General features: G+C 33.9%; 1 protein-coding gene across 2 annotated transcripts in view; it reads left to right on the top strand.

Annotated features, from left to right (window-relative positions):
- The first annotated feature begins 4,140 nt into the window (after positions 1–4,140).
- The window catches only part of LOC127718561 (WD repeat-containing protein 86-like), a 40,609-nt gene continuing 21,742 nt past the window's right edge, over positions 4,141–23,007 (top strand). For both annotated transcript variants that reach the window (XM_052224628.1, XM_052224627.1), the window contains exon 1: positions 4,141–5,421. In XM_052224628.1, the coding sequence (XP_052080588.1) occupies positions 4,651–5,421 (771 nt within the window). In that variant the 5' untranslated portion in view covers positions 4,141–4,650. The remainder of the gene's footprint in view (positions 5,422–23,007) is intronic.

Raw genomic sequence — 23,007 nt, 5'->3', positions numbered from 1 at the left:
GATTCTGGAGCTACTATTAGCGCAATTTCGGCAGATTTTTATTATGAAAATTTGCATAAGAAGGTTACACTTAAAAAGGCATCGCTTCTTGCAACAGGAGCAAGTGGAGCATCTTTAAGAGGAATAGGAACAATTGATGTCACTATAGAAATAGGTCGTTTAACCATGCAACAAACCTTTCATATTTTTGAAAATTTCGCACATTCAATTATTCTTGGTTTAGATTTCTTAGATCAACAAAAAGCTAGGCTTAATTTTGATGACAAAACCCTTGTTCTACAGTCTGGTATTACTGAAGTTCCCCTTACTAATGGTGATAATAATGAAAATAGTATTTGCTTTATTTCTTTAATTAACGACGAAGTAATTCCCAGTAGGTCAGAAGTCATTATCCCCGTTCAAACTGTTGACAAAAGTATAAAATCTAAAATAGGTATTATTGAACCGAACCCAGCCTTAGTTGGTAAACAAAATATTGTAGGTGCCACATGTCTTGTACAAATAATAAACAATAAATCATTTTTACAAGTTCTTAATCCTACAATGATATAGCCGGGTCTTAATGGCGTTCCGGCTAAATGGAAATCAAGAAGGAATATTTCGCTCCTTAAACTTTTATTTTAGCAGTCCGGCAAGACCGAACAACAAACTCCAAACCAAAATGTAAAGTAACCTACAAACAATAACAATATATATAAGCACAAACAATTAAAGGATTAAGAAGATTAACATATGCCAAATAGAAATAACAATAGATTAGAAGAGTAATTAATGTCCGACACGTATAAGTAAATTATTGTCTGAACTGATAAAGAGAATAACTAATTAAATGATTAGAGTAAATGAATTTAAGTCCTTTGTCCAAGATTATGACACATAATCCGTGTAAAACACTTATGCCTAAATTTACGACAAAGTTCAGAATAATAAAATAAATGCAAAACAAGAATATACATTAAAACAATTGAATTCATAAAATGTTGTTTAAAAACTAATTTCATTGCTATGTCCAAATTGTCCGGTCATATATTCCCGCGGCCCTTGAAGACACGACCCGGGTCTTAATGTTCATCTAAAATTATGGTTCCGAAAGTTTCTTCTGTGGTTGTGGCGTCCTCTGTAACGATAGTTTTGGTTTGAATAGTTATCTTCTCTTGTATTTTTCCGAAAATTGTCCAATTCGTCTTCTAGCTTAGTGATTCGATCTCGCATATGTTCTTTATCGCGTTGTAATTGGTATTGCTGGTCGATTGCTTCACATCTTTGATCGTAAATCCGAAAATTAGCTTCTTCAAGATCAGTAATGCGTTCCCGTAATTTTTCCATATCTTTTTGGTCATCTGCGTTTTGTTTTTGAAGTTTTTCTAGATTGCTAACAACACTGGTATGCTTTTGATTTAACTCTTTAAACTTCTTCTCATAGTGCACACTTTTGATTTTAAATTTTACTCTCTCTGAATTCACTCGGTCGTGCCTGAGTCTTACGTTATCTATGAATTCCTTGTTATATTCTAAGGTTGGAAAGAAGTCCATCAGTTCTATGGTATTAAGTTCCGCACAAGGAAACATTGACATAGCTTTCTGTTCTTTGAATTTTCTCATTCTTTCTGCGTCACGACGTAACTTGGATTTCGATTTAACCTTAACAACTTTCACGTCCGGTTGTCTGTGAAAGTTACACATTCTGGCGAAATGTCCAAAATTTCTGCACTTATAGCAAAATGACGTTTTTGCTATACATTGTCTAAAATGAAATTGATTATTCACAGTCTTTCCACAAAACTTACATAGGTAGTTGTCCATATGTTGAAAATTTCTTGTCTGAAAGGTAGTTCCATGATCAGACATCTGGTATATCCAGTCTCGGCCAAAATTTCTGGTTCTCCGCGTATCCATTTTTCTGTTTGCTGGGGGGTCAGCTTCACAGGTAGAGTAAGGTATCCGAAAGATGTGTTGCCCAGAGGTTCTTGCACCAGATATAGCCGGGTAAAATGGCGTTCCGGCTAAATGGAAATCAAGAAGGAATATTTCGCTCCTTAAACTTTTATTTTAGCAGTCCGGCAAGACCGAACAACAAACTCCAAACCAAATGTAATGTAACCTACAAACAATAACAATATATATAAGCACAAACAATTAAAGGATTAAGAAGATTAACATATGCCAAATAGAAATAACAATAGATTAGAAGAGTAATTAATGTCCGACACGTATAAGTAAATTATTGTCTGAACTGATAAAGAGAATAACTAATTAAATGATTAGAGTAAATGAATTTAAGTCCTTTGTCCAAGATTATGACACATAATCCGTGTAAAACACTTATGCCTAAATTTACGACAAAGTTCAGAATAATAAAATAAATGCAAAACAAGAATATACATTAAAACAATTGAATTCATAAAATGTTGTTTAAAAACTAATTTCATTGCTATGTCCAAATTGTCCGGTCATACTAACATGAGCAACACGAAGGGTGCCACATATGGAGCAGGATCTGCTTACCCTTCCGGAGTACCTGAGATCACCCCCAGTTTTTGGTGGGGTTCGAGTTGCTCAGTCTTTAGTTTTCAATGTTGTGTTTTATGTACTGTTGTTTGTCTGTTGGTCTTTTTCTTTTTTGCCATGGCCTTGTCAGTTTTTTTTTAGACTTTTTCGAGTTTGAATGTCCCTTCGGTATCTTTCACCTCTCTTTTATCATGATAACACAATAAAATTTGAAGAATGTCTAGGACCTTTTACGTCTTCAATCATTTGTCCATTGCTGCTATATGTGATCATTGCAACTGTCCAACAGAAAACTTTGTGTGTATACGTGTAGTCTAACGTATAGAAAACAAACAAACCCCGCCAAATTCTACACATATACCTGTCAAAAATGAAAAATAATAAATAAAGATTTATTTAATGTCGGGTATACATACAATCAAGGAATTGTATATTTAAAAGGAATGGAAACGTGACCGACTTCAAAGAGAATTGTATGATGCACATTTTGTATAAAGCGCGGAAACGCTTCATTCTAATAATGTGTGCACGATCAACACTTTTACAATCCTATCAAATTACTAAAAGAAACATTTATTTCTTATAATTACATTTGTATGCTAAGACCATGAAAAAAAGTTTTATCAAGTTTTTTTTTATATACCCGTGTACACTTTTTCGTGGAAGCACGTGTCATTACGAATGTAACATGTCATTTTAATATGAAGGTTAATTTTTGAAAGACGCGCGCGCGATTGTTGTTAGCCAATCAAACTAAAGTTAACGGATTCTCGTTAAACATACATGTAATGTAATTATTAGAATATACCTATAGTGAATATTTTTTTGTTATTTCATTAACGTTACGCGAAGGATTTGTATAATTTGAAAAATCATTGGTTACGCTTACATTATTTCGGTCAAAATATTATCTAGATGAGTAATCATTGTAAAAAAAAATTGCATATAAATATTCTACGAAATAGGAATAAATTCTACTGTTTAAAGATTTCACACTCATGTTTTCTAATTTGAAATATAAAGGCAATTTCTCCTCACTTAAAATCAGGTAAAACTGTTTAAGTAGAGCTTATGATGTATTTCTTTCATTTTGCTTTAGTATTCATAATACATCACGCATGTTCGGTAATTTGATGTCAAATATAATGATATAAGTGATATAAAGATTGGAATTATTTTTTTCTTAATACGATTATATTTTTATCACATTATCTCCCTTGTTTTTGTAATAAGATTATGCAAAGTCAGCTACTATAATTTTATGTCTATATCACGATGATGTTTTCAGATACCAAGACAAACAAAATAAAAGCTTATGTATGGCACGAGTAGGAGAAAATCAATTTCACCTATAATTGCTTTAGTAGATAAATATCATTGAATATTGGACATAATCCACAATTAAACAAAAAGAATGGCATTCACCCTGCTTAGATTGATCTCTTCATTGTTAGAACTTCAGCGTCCCGTTCAAAGTTTTCATTGTTCTCGTGTCTCCATGGCGACATGCGAGGTAAACAGAAGCTCGTGCAGGTAAAATGGGATCGATCTAACAACATATAATGGTCTAAATAAATAATAGGACGAATAATAACACAAATAGTCAATAAAACATTAAATGACATTTTTTTTCCTATAGGGAAAAATGTCTAACCTTCATCCAGAAGAACTTGAATAGTTTATAAGTGTCTCGACATTAATTACAGGTAAATATTAATTGCAGATGACAAGGAAACAAAGGTAACACTATTGATCGATCCTGATTGGAAACAATTCTATAAAAATTAATAATTGATGCTGAATTGTTGATCCTTAACACATGGAATATTTCAGAGTTGTGTGCTTCACATAGTTTCTATCTGACGTCTTATTGTAACACAACTTTATTCCACGATATATCAGAACTTTTTACTCATTTTATCACCGGATGTTTCTAGAAATGGCAAAGATGAAACCGACCATAGAAATACCGTATTGATGACATTATAATTCTTTTGTCATACAACTGAAGTCAGTCATTCTAAAATTAAAGTCTCGAAAAAAAGAAATCGGATATTTGCGACATTTTCCAAGGAAACATTTCTTTATAATACTTAAAGAAAGGGTAGATCATTTTACAAGAAACTTTGATTTGACTGAAAAATGGGAGGCTGCGGTTCTAAGAACGCAGCTGGCAAAAATAAGAGTATTTTAATTGAAACTATGGCAGGTCACGAAAAAGGGATAAACTGTATGGCGTTGAGCGAAGACGGGTCTGTTTTAGCCACTGGCAGTGAGGACAAAACTGCTCGACTCTGGAGCACAAAAACTCATAATTGTGAGTGTATCGGTATACTACGGGGACATGAAGAATACATCAACTGCATTCTGATTGAGGATTGTTATGTTTTGACCGGAAGTGCAGATAAAACAATCCGGAAGTGGGATGTTAGCACGTGCGAATGTGTTTTAATCTGTCGAGGACATACTTCGATTATTTACCGTATGATATGCACCGGAGATTTTATTTTTACAAGTTCATATGATTGTACGGCACGATGCTGGGATTTCGAAAACGGAGAATGTTTAAGAGTTTTTCGCGGTCACAAAAAGTTCGTTTGCCCGCTAATTTTCATCCCAGCAGACGACGATGACGCTGATGGTACATTGGACATGGAAGGAGCAAATGACCTCTTGATAACGGGTTCGGCAGATGCAACTGCAAGAAAATGGAATTTTGAGACCGGCAAATGTTTGACGGTATTCAAAGGTCATGACCACAGAGAAGGCGCCATAATGTGCATGGCAACAGACAATCTAGGCAGAGTGTTATTTACTGGTAGTGCTGATAAAACGGTCCGCAGCTGGAACTTAGCTAGGGGAGAACAGCTGAAAGTCTTTGAAGGTCACACCGGATCCGTCATTTGTATGCAGGTAATGAAATTTGTTTTATATATGTCTTTTAAAATGTGTACTTTTCAAATACTAATATCAGTTTTCAACATTACGCTAATAATCTTTAAATTTAATTGCACAAAGTTAAGATTCATGTTAGTTATAGTGTACGAAGGCCTGAAATTCTTAGTAGAATTCTAGCCATTATTTATTAATCTTTAGGTGAAAAATAGATAAATAAGAAATAAATGGGTAAAACATTAGTACTACATATGAGGGGCCTGATGGGTTATTTTCGTTCTTCGTGATTGGCGCATTTTCGCTATCGTGATCCGTTTTTCTAGATTTTTTTTTTTATATTTTCGTGATCCGTGATAATGGAAATTTATTTTCTGTGAATCGTGATTGACAAAAAAATCAACTCGTGAATCGTGATGAGACCCCCCCCCCCCCCCCCATCAGGCCCCTCACATATCTTTCACAAAACAATTTAGCACCAAAAAAAAACGTAGTATTATACAACCATTCATGTGTCTTCGTTAGGTTCACGGTCTTTCAATCTCTGTTTTATCTGTAGAATAGGACAGATATTAGATTGTCGCTAAGTACATTCAAACTTTTCCACAGTACGTTACAGTGTGAACGACTTAATCACTGACTAGTAATTTTTGACTACGTAACGTTCAGCGGGAAATATTTCATTAATATTCAGAACGATGTTCACTGGTAAAGACTACAGTTTTACTTCAATATTCAGGAAAACCTTTTTTTTCCCGCCTACGAAAGTAGAGGGGCGTTCCGTTTTCCGGTATGCGCGCCCGTCTGTCCGTTATTTCGTCCGTCCGTCTGTCTGTCCGTCCCGTACCAGGATAATGTTTGTGTATAAGGTGGTTTGATGTCACAACAACTTGACACATGGATTAATCTTTGACCCTTTTCTCTAAAATTTCGATTGAATTTGAATAATTTCAATACAAATGTTAATAACTGTCCTAAACAATGATGTTAATATTTCGCGGATATAGAATAATTTTCAAGTTTATAAATATTAGATAAATCCAAATTAAATTCGATAGATATATATCTGACACAGAATTTTAAATGTTAAATGAAATATTAATGAAAGCTTTAATAACACAACGAAAATCTTTTTATTGAAGATAAATAATTAAATAATTTTGAAAAAAAGATTATTCTAGAAGAATTACAAAAGAACGCAAAGTAAAATAAAAACGGAAAAAATTATTATTTATAATATTGATAACGATAAAAATTATCTATAATTGTTATACTGTTATAATAATGATGATCACGACACGCACAATATTATATACTCAGAAAATTTATATATTTTATCAACTATATATATGGAATAGTGATTATGCCATCCAAATAGCAAAGTTTCTGGGGTATATAGCCATAGGAATCAATATGTCCGTCTGTCTGTTTATCAATTGGTCTGTGCGTGTGATTTGTATATGCGATTCCCTCTAACGGACCGGATAGACATTGATGAAACTTTACAGTTGTAAAACACTAACCGGGAATTTGCATAAAGGAATATAATCCGGGTTCCACGAGTTTCCCGGAAGGGGTATGTTACGGGGTTTCCTTTTGTTACTTCGCTCACAGTTATGGATAAAACAAGAACATTGCTGAAAAAAAAAAAGAAGGGCAACACAAATATTTCTTTTCCAATTGTCTAATATGTGTAAGTCGTATTAATTATCAAACATCATTTAGTATGTAATATTAGTTGACGATTTTCTTCGTCAAACTTTTAAATTGTAAAATGCACTGTAACAGTTCAGAAAAAATATGATTTATTTCCCGCCACAACTATAAAGCTCGTCTAGGATTAAGCGTGTTCATAAGGGAGCTGCCATTTGATTTTTATGGGGAAAGGGGGGGGGGGGGGGCTAGGATGAAAAATTTTGTCCTGCATTTTTTTAGTTGTAATCTCTGTCCTGCATTTTTAGCTCACCGGGGGCCCGAAGGGCCCCATGTGAGCTTATGCCATCACTTGGCGTCCGTCGTCTGTCGTCGTCTGTCGTCGTCTGTCGTCGTAAACTATTTCAAAAATCTTCTCCTCTGAAACTACTGGGCCAAATATCTTCCAACTTTAACTAAATGTTCCTTAGGGTATCTAGTTTATAAATTGTATCCGAAGTTTTGATCCATCGACAAACATGGCCACCATGGCTAAAAATAGAACATAAGGGTCAAATGAAGTTTTTGGCTTATATCTTAAAAACTAAAGCTTTTAGAGCAAATCTGATCGGGGTAAAATTGGTAGTTTTAAGGAAATTTTTGTAGTTTTTTGTTATCTTGAATATTATTATTGATAGATATAAACTGTAAACAGCAATAATGTTCAGCAAAGTAAGATCTACAAAATAGTTAATAAGACCATAATTGTCAATTGACCCCTTAAGGAGTTATTGCCCTTTAAAGACAATTTTACACAATTTGTTCATCAAGTTTGCTAACATTTAAAAATCTTCTCCTCTGAAACTACTGGGCCAATTACCTTCAAACTTTAACTAAATGACTAAATGTTCCTTAGGTTATCTTGTTTATAATATGTATCCGAAGTTTTGATCCATTGACAAACATGGCCGCCATGGCTAAAATAGAACATAAGGGTCAAATGCAGTTTTGGCTTATATCTCAAAAACTAAAGCTTTTAGAGCAAATCTGACATAGGGTAAAATTGTTCAATTGGTCAAGATCTATCGGCCCTGAAATTATCAGGCGAATCGAACAACCCATTGTTGGGTTTCTACCACCAAATTGGTAGTTTTAACAAAATTTTGCAGTTTTTTGTTATTATCTTGAATATTATTATAGATAGATATAAACTGTAAGCTGCAGTAATGTTCAGCAAAGTAAGATCTACAAAAAAGTTAATCTGACCAAAATTGTCAATTGACCTCTTAAGGAGTTATTGCCCTTTAAAGACAATTTTACACAATTTGTTCAAGTTTGCTAACATTTAAAAATCTTCTCCTCTGAAATACAGGTGAGCGATTCAGGCTCTTGAGAGCCTCTTGTTATTTTTCTCTCTATTCGGTCCTGCCTTTTTATTTGTCACTCTATTCGGTCCTGCCTTTTTATTTTTCTCTCTATTCGGTCCTGCCTTTTTATTTTTCTCTCTATTCGGTCCTGCCTTTTTTTTCAGTTTATCCTGACTTTTTTTTACATAAATTGTCATCCTGCCTTTTTTTTTTTGCAAAGTGTCTCATCCTGCCTTTTTTTTACTCAAAACTCCTGTCCTGCCTATTTTTTTCTAATTTCATCCTAGCCCCCCCCCCCCCATAAAAATCAAATAGTAGCTCCCTAAGGATATAAATGATTATGCAACTTAATGATGTACACAATCACATTATGAATACATATGATAATTAACGCATAAAATCAAGAATGGAAATGGGGAATGTGTCAAAGAGACAACAACCCGACCACAGAGCAGACAACAGCCGAAGGCCACCAATAGGTCTTCAATGCAGCGAGAGACTCCCGCACCCGGAGGCGTCCTTCAGCTGGCCCCTAAACAAATATGTATACTAGTTCAGTGATAATGGACGTCATACTAAACTCCAAATTATACACAGGAAACTATTGTGCTTTGTAAAGAATATTACCATAAAAGATTGGATGTGAAATACCCGAACGTATAAGATGTCTGCATGTTCAGTTATATTTACGAATGATGTCCTTATACCGATGATAAAATTTAGTAAATGTTTTGACTAGTTTATGATATCGAAAACCCTGATGTAATGATTTTTCAGTAATACATAAATTTCTCTCGCTAAAATCTAATACGTTGTTACATACACGAGCGGATCGTACAAGTTGAGATATATAAACACCATATGATGGTGACAAGGGAACGTCACCATCTAAAAATGGATAATTAACGATAGGAAATGAAAAATCATCTCTTTTATCATAAATTTTTGTATTAAGCTTCCCGTTAATGATAAAGATATCAAGATCGAGGAAAGGACAGTGGTCATTGTTAGTATTAGCTTTATTTAAAGTAAGTTCAACAGGATAAATTTCTTTAGTATACATACTGAAGTCTTCATTATTGAGAGCCAATATATCATCCAAATATCTAAAAGTATTGTTAAATTTTTGTATCAGATGTTGTTTCGATGGGTTTTTGCTGATTTTAGTCATAAATTGTAACTCATAACAATACAAAACAGGTCCGCAATAAGTGGTGCACAGTTAGTCCCCATTGGAATTCCGATAACTTGACGATATACGGAATCTCCAAAGCGAACAAAAATGTTATCAAGTAAAAATTCAAGGGCAGATATCGTATCAAAGCATGTCCAATTGACATAGTTCTTTTGTTTGTTGCTACTATAAAATGACCTAAAAGAGTTTGAACAAATGTATTTGCATTCCGTCTTTTTAAATGCCCATTTAATTAGGTGTGTGAATTTTTTCTTAATAAGAATATGAGGCAAAGTGGTATATAGGGTAGAAAAATCAAAACTTTGAACAGATTCAAAATCACCAATATATGCATGCAATTTATCAAGTACTTCCAACGAGTTTTTGACACTCCAAAAGTAATTAATTCCACTATTTTCAAAGGCCTTATTTGAACAATTTATTATCAGGTTTTTGATTGTACCAAGTGTACAAGTAAGTAGAATAGAAAATTTAGTAGTAGAACAATGACTTGAAGACGAAATAAATCTATATTTGTTAGGTGATTTGTGTAGCTTCGGAAGCCAGTACATAGTAGGGACTTTCATTGTATTTGGTTCTGCTTGTAAAGAAGTAGCTAATAGTTTATGTTTGTTACAGATATCGTTTTCTGAAAATGAAGTCAGTTGAAATGTTGTTGAATTGGTGATTTCCTTTTGCAGAACCTCAATGTAAAATGTACGTCAAACTATAATGATATTATTAGCAGCTTTATCAGCCGGGACAAAAACAAATTCCTTGGCTAGTTCTTTTAGTTTATGTTTGATACGAGAAATAGGATTTTTATGGTTGTTGTTAAGAGTAAAATGTTCTTTAAAATGTTGTATACGTATATCAACTATCTTCATTACTGAATTAAAAAAAGAGTCCAAAGATTTTTTGTCAGCTTTTTCCCGTTTTATCCATTTCAAACAGTAAGCACGAAGTGAGTCGTGGATGATATTACGACACCAATTCCAATTAATAATTGACGGGGGACGATATTTAGGTCCTTTACTGAGGAATTGTTTTAACTCTCGGTCGCGAACGATGTTAAGGTCTCCTGTTATTACATGGGAAATGGGGCCATAAGTGTATTCGGAATTACTACAATTACATGACGTAGGTGTATTTTCACTGATATTTACATCTTTACAGACTTGGCTATAATTAAACACAAATTTCCGGGTAGATTTCTTGTAAATATAACAAATAAGAGGGAGTTCAGTATTACCAAAATATCCAGGAATTTGTTCTTCAACAGAATGGTTGTTAAAAATACCGGCAATATTAAATTTTACAAAATCAAAAACTTTATTGACATACTTTATTTTGATAAAATGTTTTTTATGATCTTCAGGACGATCAATTTTGGGAAACAGTTTAGAATAACAATATGCCATTATAATTTGAACGATTTCATACTTAGGACTGCAATATGAAATTGTGTTGCAATCCTCTAAAATTTTATTTAATTTATTTATAGGCAAAGAACAGAGCTTGGTTAATAGATAATGTCTGCCGTTGTTTTATGAAATAGAAATTAGGTCAGAAATATTTGTATGGTTGGTCCGAAATTTTCTTTGATTGCGATTTTTTCTACGCCCATGAGAACGGTTTTTACGAACAGTTTTAGAAACTACATCCAAAATGTTAACAGAATCGGTTCTTGATATATTACCAATTCCCATGATATTATCATTAAGACCGAGTGGGTAGACTGTCTGTAATTTTTTAATCCAATTTAATTCATTTATTTTCCGTGATCGTACAAACTTTGAATGAGATTCACCAGGCTGCTTATTTACTACTTCTAAAGGTTGTACTGTTAAATATTTAATAGGATGATTGTTTGTGCTTTTTAAGATGTTGATAAATGATACTTTTGAATTTATTGGGTCTTTTAAAACGATACAGGTGTTCTTGCGTGCGTTTAGATAAATATAGTCCAGTTTCACCTACGTACTGAATACCGCATCCCGGTTTGTTTCATCAACCTATTTGATAAGTTCCATGTTAGTATCTAATTAAATGTTTGTTTTAATCTTAAAAACATCATTATTTTACTGAAGATAGTCAAGCCTATCGACAAACTACAAAATACACTTTACGGTCACACAATCGATAGTCGTACCGAATTGTAAATCATAAATTGACACGTCGGGTCACATTGTACTGATCGTCCCCGTTGTGTTGATGTCTCATTCATGTATTACATACATTTCCCTTGTTCATACATAAAACTTGTTAAATAGATTCCAAGACGTTGTATACTAACTTATTGCACCACACGATATCAAATACTGAAACGGTGTCAGCTCTGTCTTCTTACTTAAAATAGGGTTCTACATACAGGTTTCACGCTGACAGCAATCCTACACCATCTCTTGCTATAGTCAACTCTGAGGGTATGAATGGGGTTTACAGAATGGAGACATTAAAAATATATAGATAAAAAAGGGACAAAAATGAATAGGGAATAATACGGTGCTAAAATATAAAGAATAGGATATAATGGGCACAATTATACAGAAAAAAAGGCATAAACATTTAGAGAATACAGAAATTAAACGTCCAGACTCTACTCTTAGATAGGGTTGATATGCTTTTGTTCTATCGTTTGCGTGAAAATCGGTATCCCTGTGTCCCCACCTACGACATTATTCTCATTTTAAAACAGTAACGGTTCAGAGGTTAAGGTTTTGATAATGACTTTATCTTATGCATGGCTAAATTGGCTTCATTGATGACAATTTTCCAATTAGCTCACCTGACACATGACCAGTGTGAGCAACTGTCATCACAGGACCTCCGTTTTCTGTCATCTGTTTTTTTAGCGTCGATCTTTAATTCTTTCAAATTTCTTTACAAAAATATTCTTCCCTGAAACTGCCTGATTATTGTGACCACATATACTTGACCAGCATGATTATATTTGGTCTTCTTTAAATGTTATCCTCGATTTACCTGTCCTCAAATTATCATGACCGCTATTGATAGTTAACTTTGCATACGGTTCTAAAACTATATTTTGTCATCTGGACCTTGTATAGCAAACTGAAGCCCTGTTTAGGCATAAAGAGAAACACAATTGTTCAAAGACATTTAGTACTTAATGAGTTCTTTTGAAAGTGTATATTAGGGTTTATAAATTTACAACAGTTCTATTTTACACGTACTTAATGTACACATGTATATATGTAAACAAAATACTTTTTTACCATTGCTCCTTCACTATAGGTTCCTAATTTGCCATTAAAACAATCAGTCAAAAACAAAGTAACAATTTTCTATAACCACAGAGCTAATAGCCACCAAATTTGTTCAATATTCCAATATCCGATTTCTTGTCACCATGATTGACAGTTTGTTGTTTGAAATTGAGCCGGGAGGTAAAATAAACAAAAATGTAATTACAAAATCATAAAAAAAAATCAAAAAGATAATTGCTATTAAATATTGATTATGACCCCCAGCTACAAACATGTGCCGCCACTTCAAAAATGATGGAAAATCACCCCACCCCCAAATCACCCCACCCCCAAATCACCCCAGCCCCCAAATCACCCCAGCCCCCAAATCACACCCAAAATCCAATAGAAATTAAAGTAAGTGTTGTTAGAAACTTCAATAGTACACAATAGTATACAATAACTTCAATAGCTACACATTTTTTTAAAACAATACTCGTATGATCCACATTCCAATCAAACTCTTTTTTTTCAAACGTAGCCAAAAGTAAATCAGATCGAATTTAAAATTAATTTCACTGAAATTATGAGAATTGAAACTCTTGTTTCTAAACTAAAAAAGAATAGCTATAGGTTTAATAAGTTCAGCATTTGAATAATTCTAAGTGCTCGATACAAGCCCACTAACACGTCCAGTCTCAAGTATTTCAGGTTAGTATGGATATTACTTTTTTGAATAGATTGGTAAATCGTTATTTTTCATTCTTTATAATAATTTACTTTGACGTCAGGTAACGATAGCTTTATCTAGTAATTCTGTTTAAATCTGTTGTAAAATTTGAACTTTTAAACCAAGTATTATTTCTATGTGATCTCGTTGCTTTAGGAAGCGGTCCTAGCGCTATAATGGACGTATAATAATTTTATAGGAAACACTCCTTAAGTTAATAATAGCTGTTTCTGTTGACAACATAGAATGCGAATTTTAAGCTATAACTGTTGTTTCAGTTGACAGGAAACAATCCAAGAGTTATTATAATTGTGTTTATGGTTGACAACACATATGATATTTTATAGGTAACAATTCAAAAGTTAAATTGTTGTTATGGTTGAAAACATAGAATTTATAGGAAGCAACGTTACCATTATAACACAGGATTTATGACATTATCTATTTCTTACTCGATGTCGTTGACAGGTTATTTGACGTTCTTCGGTACAAAGCAATTTTATATATCCGTAATTTCTATAAAAATCAATTCCTATACATGTTTTATAGTCCTTCAGAAACTTAAACTTCCGAATCGAGATCGTAATTATGCCGAACTGACACGAAGTTCTACGTTTTAACAGATTTTATACCGAACTGACACGAAGTTCTGCGTTTTGACAGATTTTGATCGCCGAGTTTACGAGCTTCGATCCTTATATTTTAAGGAAATGTACAGATTTCTCTTTAATCAAACTTCTCTTGCTTAGATTCACTTCCGTTTTTTCTTCCATAGGCTAATTTTCATTCAGCCGTCTTCGGTTCAAATTTTGGGTAAAAGACGATGTCCAGCTCCTAAGTAGCCTGACTCTGTTACATGTCAATGAAGTACACCTTGTTATTGCATTGAACAACGTAATGAAGGATCATGTTTATATAAAACCAGGAGATGTGGTTTGATTGCCAACGAGACAACTATCCAACAGAGTCCAAATAATGCGCATTTAAGTAACTATTAATCACCGTACGACATTCAACAATGTCCACAGGCTCCTACAATTTTCATTCAGTTAGCACATACTTTGCAATCCCCTTTAACCTGATATTTTTTCTTTAATTTCAAGTCTAATGGAATGAATTCAATCAGAAATCACTATATTTTTATCGAACTGACCAGTCTACGTATTCATTTTTATGCTAATCTATAGCAAAATGGAATTGGTACCAACATCGTGCGCAACGTCACATACTTTGCAATCCCCTTAAACCTGATATGCACTTGCAAAGTCAAAAAATATTGTTTTACCCCACGCAACACGTCATGCTTGTGCCATTTGCCTTTTTTAGAAAGGGATAAGGTTTTTCTTACCTATGAATAATGTTTCCCTTTGCAAAATATATCCTAAATTGGAGACGCAGTCGGTAATTGATTTTCATTGCAACATTGTCTAAAACTAATTTCAAACATAACTAACATACGATTAAAGGATTTTGATGTATGTTTACAAAGTTTTGGCTGCTGGATCCCAAATTGTTGTCACATTAACCTATTATAAAATTGAGAATGGAAATGGGGAATGTGTCAAAGAGACAACAACCCGACCATATGACTGTTTGGGTTGCTCACCCAATTTTGTCAATATAACGGAACAATAACAACTGTCATACGAGTGGGATGTTTAGAGTTAGCTTTACAACCAGGTTTAACCCATCATTTTCTTCGGAAAATGCTTGTACCAAGTCAGGATTATGACAGTTGATTTTCACTCATTCCGTTTGTTGATAACGTTTGATTTTGTCATTTTTTTTGGACTTCCCCTTTTTTGAATCTTTTTATTTCGATATTTTTGTAATACTTTTTTTGTACTTAACATAGTTTTAGTATCGCTTTATATTTATTTACTGTTAACATTGTATTATGTCTCTGCGGTTAATCTTACAAATTCTGCAATTTTTATTGAACCATTAGTATTTATAGACAGGTTTTTAATTAGTTATTAATATTTGATTGTAGTTATTATTAATTCGTGCACCCGACCTTCATGTTAACTTATCTGGGATGCAATTAATTCTCTAGACACTTGCTTATTACATCATATTCGTGCACCCGATCTTCGTATTCACATGTATGGAAAACAGTCAATTCTCTAGACACTTGCTTATTACATCATATTCGTGCACCCGATCGTCGTATTTACATGTATGGGAAGCAGTTAATTCTCTAGACACTTGCTTATTACATCATATTCGTGCACCTGATCGTCGTATTTACATATATGGGAAGCAGTTAATTCTCTAGACACTTGCTTATTACATCATATTCGTGCACCCGATCTTCGTATTTACATGTATGGGAAGCAGTTAATTCTCTAGACACTTGCTTATTACATCATATTCGTGCACCCGATCTTCGTATTTACATGTATGGAAAACAGTTAATTCTCTAGACACTTGCTTATTACATCATATTCGTGCACCCGATCTTCGTATTTACATGTATGGGAAGCAGTTAGTTCACTAGACACTTGATTATTACATCATATTCGTGCAACTGATCTTCGTATTTACATGTATGGAAAACAGTTACTTTTTTCTCTAGACACTTGCTTATTACATCATATTCGTGCACCCGATCTTCGTATTTACATGTATGGGAAGCAGTTAATTCTCTAGACACTTGCTTATTACATCATATTCGTGCACCTGATCGTCGTATTTACATGTATGGGAAGCAGTTAATTCTCTAGACACTTGCTTATTACATCATATTCGTGCACCCGATCTTATTATTTACATGTATGGGAAGCAGTTAATTCTCTAGACACTTGCTTATTACATCATATTCGTGCACCTGATCGTCGTATTTACATGTATGGGAAGCAGTTAATTCTCTAGACACTTGCTTATTACATCATATTCGTGCACCTGATCGTCGTATTTACATGTATGGGAAGCAGTTAATTCTCTAGACACTTGCTTATTACATCATATTCGTGCACCCGATCTTCGTATTTACATGTATGGGAAGCAGTTAATTCTCTAGACACTTGCTTATTACATCATATTCGTGCACCCGATCTTCGTATTTACATGTATGGGAAGCAGTTAATTCTCTAGACACTTGCTTATTACATCATATTCGTGCACCCGATCTTCGTATTTACATGTATGGGAAGCAGTTAATTCTCTAGACACTTGCTTATTACATCATATTCGTGCACCCGATCTTATTATTTACATGTATGGGAAGCAGTTAATTCTCTAGACACTTGCTTATTACATCATATTCGTGCACCTGATCGTCGTATTTACATGTATGGGAAGCAGTTAATTCTCTAGACACTTGCTTATTACATCATATTCGTGCACCCGATCTTATTATTTACATGTATGGGAAGCAGTTAATTCTCTAGACACTTGCTTATTACATCATATTCGTGCACCTGATCGTCGTATTTACATGTATGGGAAGCAGTTAATTCTCTAGACACTTGCTTATTACATCATATTCGTGCACCCGATCTTATTATTTACATGTATGGGAAGCAGTTAATTCTCTAGACACTTGCTTATTACATCATATTCGTGCACCCGATCTTCGTATTTACATGTATGGGAAGCAGTTAATTCTCTAGACACTTGCTTATTACATCATATTCGTGCACCCGATCTTCGTATTTACATGTATGGGAAGCAGTTAATTCTCTAGACACTTGCTTATTACATTATATTCGTGCACCCGATCTTCGTATTTACATGTATGGGAAGCAGTTAATTCTCTAGACACTTGCTTATTACATCATATTCGTGCACCTGATCTTCGTATTTACATGTATGGGAAGCAGTTAATTCTCTAGACACTTGCTTATTACATCATATTCGTGCACCCGATCTTATTATTTACATGTATGGGAAGCAGTTAATTCTCTAGACACTTGCTTATTACATCATATTCGTGCACCTGATCGTCGTATTTACATGTATGGGAAGCAGTTAATTCTCTAGACACTTGCTTATTACATCATATTCGTGCACCTGATCTTCGTATTTACATGTATGGGAAGCAGTTAATTCTCTAGACACTTGCTTATTACATCATATTCGTGCACCCGATCTTCGTATTTACATGTATGGGAAGCAGTTAATTCTCTAGACACTTGCTTATTACATCATATTCGTGCACCCGATCTTCGTATTTACATGTATGGGAAGCAGTTAATTCTCTAGACACTTGCTTATTACATCATATTCGTGCACCCGATCTTCGTATTTACATGTATGGGAAGCAGTTAATTCTCTAGACACTTGCTTATTACATCATATTCGTGCACCCGATCTTATTATTTACATGTATGGGAAGCAGTTAATTCTCTAGACACTTGCTTATTACATCATATTCGTGCACCTGATCGTCGTATTTACATGTATGGGAAGCAGTTAATTCTCTAGACACTTGCTTATTACATCATATTCGTGCACCCGATCTTATTATTTACATGTATGGGAAGCAGTTAATTCTCTAGACACTTGCTTATTACATCATATTCGTGCACCTGATCGTCGTATTTACATGTATGGGAAGCAGTTAATTCTCTAGACACTTGCTTATTACATCATATTCGTGCACCCGATCTTATTATTTACATGTATGGGAAGCAGTTAATTCTCTAGACACTTGCTTATTACATCATATTCGTGCACCCGATCTTCGTATTTACATGTATGGGAAGCAGTTAATTCTCTAGACACTTGCTTATTACATCATATTCGTGCACCCGATCTTCGTATTTACATGTATGGGAAGCAGTTAATTCTCTAGACACTTGCTTATTACATCATATTCGTGCACCCGATCTTCGTATTTACATGTATGGGAAGCAGTTAATTCTCTAGACACTTGCTTATTACATCATATTCGTGCACCCGATCTTCGTATTTACATGTATGGGAAGCAGTTAATTCTCTAGACACTTGCTTATTACATCATATTCGTGCACCCGATCTTATTATTTACATGTATGGGAAGCAGTTAATTCTCTAGACACTTGCTTATTACATCATATTCGTGCACCTGATCGTCGTATTTACATATATGGGAAGCAGTTAATTCTCTAGACACTTGCTTATTACATCATATTCGTGCACCCGATCTTATTATTTACATGTATGGGAAGCAGTTAATTCTCTAGACACTTGCTTATTACATCATATTCGTGCACCTGATCGTCGTATTTACATGTATGGGAAGCAGTTAATTCTCTAGACACTTGCTTATTACATCATATTCGTGCACCTGATCTTATTATTTACATGTATGGGAAGCAGTTAATTCTCTAGACACTTGCTTATTACATCATATTCGTGCACTCGATCTTCGTATTTACATGTATGGGAAGCAGTTAATTCTCTAGACACTTGCTTATTACATCATATTCGTGCACCCGATCTTCGTATTTACATGTATGGGAAGCAGTTAATTCTCTAGACACTTGCTTATTACATTATATTCGTGCACCCGATCTTCGTATTTACATGTATGGGAAGCAGTTAATTCTCTAGACACTTGCTTATTACATCATATTCGTGCACCTGATCTTCGTATTTACATGTATGGGAAGCAGTTAATTCTCTAGACACTTGCTTATTACATCATATTCGTGCACCCGATCTTATTATTTACATGTATGGGAAGCAGTTAATTCTCTAGACACTTGCTTATTACATCATATTCGTGCACCTGATCGTCGTATTTACATGTATGGGAAGCAGTTAATTCTCTAGACACTTGCTTATTACATCATATTCGTGCACCTGATCTTCGTATTTACATGTATGGGAAGCAGTTAATTCTCTAGACACTTGCTTATTACATCATATTCGTGCACCCGATCTTCGTATTTACATGTATGGGAAGCAGTTAATTCTCTAGACACTTGCTTATTACATCATACTCGTGCACCCGATCTTCGTATTTACATGTATGGGAAGCAGTTAATTCTCTAGACACTTGCTTATTACATCATATTCGTGCACCCGATCTTCGTATTTACATGTATGGGAAGCAGTTAATTCTCTAGACACTTGCTTATTACATCATATTCGTGCACCCGATCTTATTATTTACATGTATGGGAAGCAGTTAATTCTCTAGACACTTGCTTATTACATCATATTCGTGCACCTGATCGTCGTATTTACATGTATGGGAAGCAGTTAATTCTCTAGACACTTGCTTATTACATCATATTCGTGCACCCGATCTTATTATTTACATGTATGGGAAGCAGTTAATTCTCTAGACACTTGCTTATTACATCATATTCGTGCACCTGATCGTCGTATTTACATGTATGGGAAGCAGTTAATTCTCTAGACACTTGCTTATTACATCATATTCGTGCACCCGATCTTATTATTTACATGTATGGGAAGCAGTTAATTCTCTAGACACTTGCTTATTACATCATATTCGTGCACCCGATCTTCGTATTTACATGTATGGGAAGCAGTTAATTCTCTAGACACTTGCTTATTACATCATATTCGTGCACCTGATCGTCGTATTTACATGTATGGGAAGCAGTTAATTCTCTAGACACTTGCTTATTACATCATATTCGTGCACCCGATCTTATTATTTACATGTATGGGAAGCAGTTAATTCTCTAGACACTTGCTTATTACATCATATTCGTGCACCCGATCTTCGTATTTACATGTATGGGAAGCAGTTAATTCTCTAGACACTTGCTTATTACATCATATTCGTGCACCCGATCTTATTATTTACATGTATGGGAAGCAGTTAATTCTCTAGACACTTGCTTATTACATCATATTCGTGCACCCGATCTTCGTATTTACATGTATGGGAAGCAGTTAATTCTCTAGACACTTGCTTATTACATCATATTCGTGCACCCGATCTTCGTATTTACATGTATGGTAAGCAGTTAATTCTCTAGACACTTGCTTATTACATCATATTCGTGCACCCGATCTTCGTATTTACATGTATGGGAAGCAGTTAATTCTCTAGACACTTGCTTATTACATCATATTCGTGCACCCGATCTTCGTATTTACATGTATGGTAAGCAGTTAATTCTCTAGACACTTGCTTATTACATCATATTCGTGCACCCGATCTTCGTATTTACATGTATGGGAAGCAGTTAATTCTCTAGACACTTGCTTATTACATCATATTCGTGCACCCGATCTTCGTATTTACATGTATGGGAAGCAGTTAATTCTCTAGACACTTGCTTATTACATCATATTCGTGCACCTGATCTTCGTATTTACATGTATGGGAAGCAGTTAATTCTCTAGACACTTGCTTATTACATCATATTCGTGCACCCGATCTTCGTATTTACATGTATGGGAAGCAGTTAATTCTCTAGACACTTGCTTATTACATCATATTCGTGCACCCGATCTTATTATTTACATGTATGGGAAGCAGTTAATTCTCTAGACACTTGCTTGTAACATCATGTTCAATAACGTTATCTAAAACACATTATGTATGTTTAATCCAGCACGAACAACATATTAATAGGACCGATTTCCACTGTATTTGTTACACTCACAGGGTAAACATAAGAAAGTTGTTAAGGATGTTCGCTCCTCTTGTTTTTGAATTTTTGCTAGATATTCGGAATCGTCTGGTTTTATCCATGTAGTGCCATTAAACAATTTTGCTCACTAACCCCTACTTTTCTCTCCATAATACGATTACATATAGTTTAAAATGTCATTTTTTAAAATCTTATAAAATCCTTGTTATTTTTTCATAGTTTTTGAAAGAAAAAAGGTGCCAATGTTAAATGTATGAAAAATCTAGAGAGAATTATTTCCAGCAAAATTTTAAATGGCTCATATCTCGCAAACAAGCACACTGACCATTCAATTTTTTCTGCTTATTTAGTTCCTTTTATTAGATTAAACATATTTTTTCCAGAGGTTATCGATGTGCAAACTCGGGTTGATTTACTCACAAACTAAATAAAAATCCGAAGGACTTAGATGCAAAATGTGTGAGTCAGCGGCCTAGTTTACACATCAGTCAATAACCTCCAGAGAAAATGTTTAATTTGTATATGTTATTTTTTGTGGATTGGTCTGTGGTTAATCCGATCTTGACTTCATTTTCATGTTTCATAGGCCAATGTTAAATTTTTGTAGTAAGGTCTGTTTTTCAGATACTATAGGCAATAGTTTAACTATTTTTGGTGTATGGAATGATTGTAAGGTGTACATGTCTGTCTGGCAGGGTTAATCAGACTTTGACCTACTTTTCATGGATCATTGATAATGTTAAGTCTATATGAATGAGATGCTCGTATTAAACCTTGATCTAAAGACTGTAAATATTGATTCCATCATGTTCAGTAAAGCAGACGAGACATTTCAGCATTTCTTGTTGATTTAAAATATTAGTGTTTCCCTCTATAATATAGACGTATGTTTAATGTCGAAGGTAGCGTGTTCACATGTACATGTCTGTTTGTGTCGTTTGGTTGCTGTCATATTGACTTATTACCGATATCTTTTTCATTATTACTATATAACATGTATAATGTTTGCAATTTGTTGATGATCAAGGAAAATTTTTCAATTGCAAAAGTGTTAGTTTCTAAACTGTTAATGTATCAGAACATTTTTTGCATTTTCATATCAAGTGAACTTAACAAAATTTTGTAACAGTATCATTAAGTCCGAATCATTATCCTGTCTGAAGCGTTAATCCCTTATTTCGAAATAAGGAGGCATTTTACTAGTTCGAACATATAGGCTTTCCAATGATTCTTTTTAAGTATTTTTATTCTAAATTGTTCATTTTTGATTTAGGTTTTTAACTATCTCCTTAAAATGGCGAACCTGAATTTAACAATGACGTCATTTCCTGTAAAGTAGCGTCGATCCTTGAAAGACATACGTGTTAATGGTGTATCAGCCAATGTTAACGTAATACCTCCATTACTACTACACCAGTCTGTTTCCTGTTTTCGCGCTATGGTTAATAATTATTTAAATGACTCAAACAAGCTTTTCATTGATTCACACGTCAGCTTCTATAAAGAGAAACATACAATTTCACCTGCGACAAAACATTATTGATGCCAAACAGATAATCTGTTGGTGTTTTTTCCATTGATCAGTGGTTTTATGAATAAATAATCATTTTGAATTCAGTTTATGGTTTTCAGACAATAGCTTTTGAATTTGCTGACGTCATTTCCGTTGTTTTATATCTTTTCTAGTATAAATAATTCCACACATAATTGTTTCATAAACTAGAATGAGATTATAAACAATTCCTCACATAATAGATTTTACAAGCTAGAACGAAGTTATAAACAATACCTCATATAATTGTTTTTATAAGCTGGAATGAAGTTATAAACAATTCCACACATGTCATGAGGGTTTCTGTAAGATTTTAAATGATAAAAAGTTACATCAAAGTCAACGATTCAACATATGTAATAAAATTAAATTTGATTG

Source organism: Mytilus californianus, unplaced genomic scaffold (genome assembly GCF_021869535.1).
Source record: "Mytilus californianus isolate M0D057914Y unplaced genomic scaffold, xbMytCali1.0.p SCAF_10, whole genome shotgun sequence".
In the NCBI taxonomy this organism is placed as follows: Eukaryota; Metazoa; Mollusca; class Bivalvia; order Mytilida; family Mytilidae; genus Mytilus; species Mytilus californianus.
Note: the sequence above shows the minus strand (reverse complement) of the source record. Positions and strands in the feature narration are given on the sequence as shown.